The sequence below is a fragment of the Phascolarctos cinereus genome, unplaced genomic scaffold (genome assembly GCF_003287225.1).
Source record: "Phascolarctos cinereus isolate Bilbo 61053 unplaced genomic scaffold, phaCin_HiC Scaffold_8;HRSCAF=390, whole genome shotgun sequence".
Lineage (NCBI taxonomy): Eukaryota > Metazoa > Chordata > Mammalia > Diprotodontia > Phascolarctidae > Phascolarctos > Phascolarctos cinereus.
The window spans coordinates 9,052,176-9,058,235 of NW_027556291.1; the positions used below are offsets into that span (position 1 = coordinate 9,052,176).

General features: G+C 54.0%; 1 protein-coding gene across 1 annotated transcript; it reads left to right on the plus strand.

Moving 5' to 3' along the window:
* The first annotated feature begins 736 nt into the window (after positions 1 to 736).
* SLC25A53 (solute carrier family 25 member 53) lies at positions 737 to 5,744 on the plus strand. The gene is given in 3 exon segments (XM_020963476.2): positions 737 to 904; positions 3,970 to 4,349; positions 4,352 to 5,744. Coding segments are annotated over 2 exon segments (915 nt in total). The 5' UTR covers positions 737 to 904; positions 3,970 to 4,000; the 3' UTR covers positions 4,918 to 5,744.
* The last annotated feature ends 316 nt before the right edge of the window (positions 5,745 to 6,060 follow it).

The following is a 6,060-nucleotide window of genomic DNA, read 5'->3' on the forward strand; positions in this document are numbered from 1 at the left end:
ATTGAGGCCCACAGAGGTCAAATGGCTTGCCCAAGATCACTTAAGACAGTAAGCAGGTGGAGAAGAGCTGAGAGCTGACTCTGCTTGGGTCTTCTCCCTTTGGGCCCGGGTTCTGCACTGCTTCTCATAGGTGCTTTTCAGTGGGGGGAAGAAGGGAGGGTCCCTAGCCTCCAGAGCCCCAAAGTAACCCTGGGAAAGGGAAGGCCTTACTAACCTCTGGCTAGCCAAGAAGGGATAGGGGTGGGGCAGTGGGGGCTGCGGACAGGCTCAGTTAAATGATCCTGGACAGCAGTGGGCGCTTTGGGGAGCCTGGACACAAAGGCCAGGGCCAGGTACCGTGGCAGGGGATAGCTCCCTGGGCAGGGATAGCTCCCTTCCGAGCCCCTGTGCCTGAGGTACTTGAATGACTGATTGATTGATTGACTGCGAGACCGATGGACTCCTAGCTGGCTTTTGGCTGCAGCCTCCGCATTGCTGACTGCCGCCGCATTGCTGACTGCCGCCGCATTGCTGACTGCCGCCGCATTGCTGACTGCCGCCGCATTGCTGACTGCCGCCGCATTGCTGATTGTCGCCGCATTGCTGACGGCCGCCGCGCCCACCCTAACTGCGGATCAGGGCGCTGCCTTGGCAAGACAAAGAACATGACGGGCTGACCGGTAAGCCAATGGGAGAGCGAGGAGGGGAGCGGAGGCGGACTCTAAGGCCTCCCCCCTTCCCCGCCCCCTGCCTAGGGTACTTGGTCCAGAACGCCTGAGAAGCGGAGTCGGAGACGTGGTGGAGGGAGGGCCCGCCGTGGCCGCCTGGAAGGACGGACGGACGGGAGGAGAGCTCTCCCGCTCCCGTTCTCCCTCCGGGCGGCCGCGGCGGGGACAGCAGGCGTAAGGGGCAGCTCCAGGTCAAGGTAAGAACAGCCGCGCCCCCCCATCCCGGGCTTGAGGCTTGTGGCGCTGGCTCTTTCACCCGCCCCCCCCACCATCCTCATCCCTCTGTCCCCATTATCTCTATCCCCCCCCACCTGACCATCCTTATCCCCCCATCCCCACCCGACCATTCTCATCCCTCTATCCCCGTTAAATCGATTCCCACCTGACCATCCTCATCCTCCATCCCCAGTTCTCCATATGCCCATTATCTCCATCCCCACCCGACCATCCTCATCCCCTTAACCCATTATCCCTATCCCCACTCAACTCCGCATCCCCATCCCCATTCCCATCCCTGCCTTATCTCCTTTATCCCCGTCCCCACGCAACCATCCCCAAGCGACCATCTGCATCCCTCAAAATCCCCTTTATCCTTATCCCCACCACCACACCCATCCTCGACATATCCCCATTATCCTTATCCCCACTCGGCATCCCCCGCCCCACCCTCCCTTCTCATATCCTCATCTCAGCCCAATCATCTCCATCCTCATTCCCATCCCCCCTCACCTCGACACCCCCATCCCTACTCCGCCATTTCCATCTCCTGCCCCTCCATCTCCATCCCCATCCTCTCACCCCGCCCCTCCCTATCCCCACCCCCGCCATCTCCATCCCCACTTCGCCAGTCCTTACCTCCGCCTATCCGCACCCCACCTCCTCCATCCCCACCCCCACATCGCCATTCCACCCCCAACCGCCTATCCTCACCCCCCCATCCCTCACCCCTACCGATCCTCACCCCACCTCCTCTATCTCCACCCCCACATCGTCCTTTTCTCCCCCCCGCCTATGCCTACCTCCGCCATTCCCCACCCCCGCCTATGCCTACCTCCGCCATTCCCCACCCCCACCTATCCCCACCCCCGTCTTCTCCATCCCACCGTCACCCCCCACCTAACCATCCTCATCTAGCACATCCCGATTTCCCCTGCTATTCTCTCATCTCCACCCAGTTATCCCCATTACCCATCCCCCACCCTCTCTGCAGTCTCCATCCTCGCTCTGCCAGCTCCATCCCCCCTCCGCCCCCGTCACCGTCACCATCGCTACTCCGCCATCTTCACCTCCACCCATCTCCATCATCTTCATCATCCCAATTACTCTCATTCGCACCCGGCCTCCCCCATCTTTCATCTCCCTCACCCTAAAAGCTAGCAGAGATTGGGGAGGCAGTTCCCCAGAATCGCTTTTCTGAAAAGAGTCCTCTTTCTATACTCCTTCCTCCCCCGCCCCCAATCTGCACTAGCTTGAGGGGAGGGAGCTAAAAGCCAAACCACAGAGACTGTCGCCTCAGACTGTCGCTCCGTGGCTCCCACGTACAAAGAGCCTCTGCTTTTCCCTTTGTCTGGTGTGGAACTGTTTACGGAGCCCCCCTTAGCTGGTCCTGGGTTCCCTAACCCTAAAGGAGGGGCTTCTCTTCCTAAAACGAGGGTGGGGGGCACAATGAGGAGGTAGGTAGGGTGATCGGGAGTTGACTGCCCTGCCCTGTTCTTCCATTGAAGGTGAGTTGGCCATTGCTAACAGGCTTTCCTGCCTTTGTCTGGAAAACTGCAGGGGCGTGGCCCTTGTGCATTTCCCAAGGGAAGCAGCTGAGGATGTCTTTTCTTGGGGAGTGGGGGGGGGAGCTTTAAGCAAACCCTAGACTGGGAGACCTATTGTTCTTGACTCCTCGTGGTTGGAAGTTATGGGAGGCCTGCTGGCAGCCCTTAGCAGATGTGATGGCTTCCTGCCTTCCCCTTTGGGGTCCTCTTTGAGATGGAGTGGATGAGGTTGGACTGCTTATCTTTTTCAGTTGATGATGGTACTGGGAATAGGATGTAGGTTCATGGATTTCAAGCTGCAATCCAGCTGTCTCATTTTACAGATGAGAAACTGAGGTTCAGAGAGGTGAAATTATTTGTTCAAGGTTCACGAGTTGCAAGTAGTAGCACTAGATTTGAATCTAGGTCTTCTGACTCTGAATTTAATGCTCTTTTCCCTGTACCAGAGGTATCTTCCTATCCTTTGTTTCTGTTATTAGAACATGGGACTATAGTCTGGGGAGCCCATTAGTACAAAATCCTGCTCACAACCCTGATACATGGACCCCTAGGGGTCTCTCTGGCTTTTTTTCACCCGGGCTCAGGGGCATGTTAGGCTTTTGATTGAAAGCTGTTGAAAGAAAATAGTACATGTTAAGAGTCCTAAGCAGCTATCTCCACAGAGGATACAAGAGTGGCTTATCGTAAGTGAGACAGAACAATCATTATAATCAAGCTGATGTGTGATGGCTGGTGCCTTCCAGTCTGAAGGCCTGAGATGTGGCAAGCTCGCTAATTAAGAGGCCGCATTTGAAGAGCAGCGGAGGGGCCTTAATGATTTGAGGGGCGGGCCCAAAGTCTTCAGTGACAGGGATGATGTAATAAAGAAAGGTTTGTGTGTAAGACAATGAGAGCATTGCAGTTTGTATGGCAGCTAGAGGGCGCGGTGGAAACCCTGCGTCTGAAGGAGAATCAAGGCAGGTGATCTTTGTAAAAGGTGCTTGGCACGCAGTGGGCGCTATAGAAACGCTTATTTCCTCCCCTTCCCTTGAGCGGAGTGCGCTGAGGACCAGAGGTGAGAGTAATATGCATTTTGGCCCCTGGGGAACCGAGTCACAAGAGAAGGAAAGAGAAACTGTTATAAATGTCAGCTCAGAAAATGAAGCTCATTAGGCCCAGTTCCCTGTGGCAAAAATTGCGCCCAGGGAAGCTGGCAGAGACAAAGCCTTCCTTTTCCTCTCCCAGGCTTTAGTTTCTTTGTAGAAACTCAAGAGTTCCTATACTTATTTGAAATTAGAAAAGAAAAGGCAAGGACAAAGATGAAGGTCCACAATTCTATAAAAGCTGGCATCTTATTAGAACACGACTTTCTTTGCCTATAATGCTTATGGTTTCTTGCGTTCTCAAGTGAAAAATCCCAGAGACTCAGAATTCTTAAAGTGCAGCAGCTCCATTTGCAACAAAAAGCAAAACCATTTAACAGTCAATTGAACTTAAGCTTCTTTTCCCCTCTTTGCCAGTTATTTCCAGCCCAAGCCTGTCGTTAACAGCATGGGGGAGCAGCCTAAGGATCCCCATGAAGAACCAGAAGTAAAAAGAGAAAAGAGCCCAGAAGACCACCACTGGCACTCTCGAAGCTATACCCTTGGGGCCATTTCCAGCTTCCTGTCTACATTTGTGACCTTTCCCATCTACAAGGTTGTGTTCCGCCAGCAGATCCATGCCGTGTCTGTACCACAGGCTGTCAATCAACTGCACCAGGAGGGCCTTCGCCGCTTCTACCGGGGAATCTACCCTCCCCTTCTGGCCAAGACCCTGCAGGGGACCCTGCTCTTCGGCACCCATGACAACCTACTCCAAGCTCTCTCTCCTACTGGCCCCTCCAGGTTATGGCAGCGCTGGTGGCCGGGTTCCTGTCAGGAGCCGTGGAAGCTGTAGTGCTGACCCCCTTTGAACGAGTGCAGAACGTGCTTCAAGATGGACGGAAGGATGCCCGATTCCCCAGCACCTCCAGCATTCTACGGGAATTCAACTCATACGGCTTATGGGAACGGCTGGCCATGGGCTACTATCGGGGCTTCTTTCCGGTCCTCCTGAGAAACAGTCTGGGAAGTGCTCTCTACTTCTCTTTCAAAGATCCCATCCGAGACGGCCTGACAGAACAAGGTTTGCCCTGCTGGGTCCCAGCTCTAGTGTCTGGCAGTGTCAACGGGACCCTCACATGTCTCCTGCTTTACCCACTCAGTGTCCTCGTTGCCAACATGCAGTCACAGGTAGGTTGGCAGGAAGCACCAGGCCTGTGGGCTTGCGCTCAGGCTGTTTGGGAGGACAGGGGACGAAAGCTGCTTCTGATCTACCGAGGTGGCTCTTTGGTCACCCTGCGCTGCTGTGTGACCTGGGGACTTACCACTGCTATCCATGATTTCTTGCAGGAAAACAACTGCCCCAGGGTGGAGGAGAGTGACTGAGTAGCCCAGAGGCATCCCAGAGAGTGTTGGGACTGTGTTCTTACAGCCTGGGTCTACAATAGGCCAATAACTCACCTCTGGGCCTGTTTGCTTCTTCTAGGCCTAGAGAACCAAGAGCAGTTATTCAGTTAGGAGATGAGAGAAGTCCCCAGCAAGTAGATTATCAGATTCCTTATCATATGGTATTAGCTTCAATATGTCACTTCAGTCATCACTGTGGGTGCTCTCCCCTGGCCTCAGTAGATAGTCTTTAAGATTTCCTCTAGCCAAAACAGTCAATCACACTGCTGCCAACCTGGCAATGGGCCTCTCGCCACGTAGCTAGAATGGTTCTTCAGTGACAGGCCCCAGCTTGGTAGGATGTTGGAAGAACCTGCAAGAACCCAGGCCCATTGCCACGAGAGGAGGGCTCCAGGGAAGAATGGAACTGACATCCATGTTATCTTTCTGCTATCAACAAAGCTACACAGCATCCCTTGGGTCACAGAAGCATCTCACCCCATTCTATCCACAGCTTCAGTTTCCTTATCCTGACATTGCCCTGGGCTTCTGCCCAACTTTCAGGGGCTGCCAGAAGGAAGGTTGTGCCCTGAGGTCTCGAGAATTGTCAAGAAAGCAATTGGGAAGAGTGAAAGGATGTGAGCTTCCTCTCTACTTGTGGCAAGTCCAGCTGAGGGGCTGGGGAGCAAGACTCTCAGTTTCAAAAGACCACCCTTGACAATATAAGGATCACTGTGGTAACTCTAGGAAAGGAACAGATCAGCTCAATTCAACAAGCATGTTTTGGGTACCAGGCATTGAGCTAAGTGCGAAGAATACAAAGAAAAGAAGAAAAAAATAGTCTCTTGACCTGAAGAAGCTTACATGGGGGGAGGGGGGAGGGGATGGGAAGCATGGGGGTGGGGTGGGGGGTGGAGTAGAGAGACAACAGGTATTTGTCATCATGATCACTTCTCAGAGTGGCTTCAAGCTGATTGAGATCTAGGAAGTGCTGCCACTTTCGGGTCCTAGTGCCCATGCTAGGGTAGAGGCTGGGCACTGAAGGCAGCCCAAAGCCTTTCCCGGCTGGGCTTACCTGAATTGATTGGACCCCAAAGGGACAACCAGGGCTGCAAAGAAGTGTTCACCAGAGGAAGTAGAGTA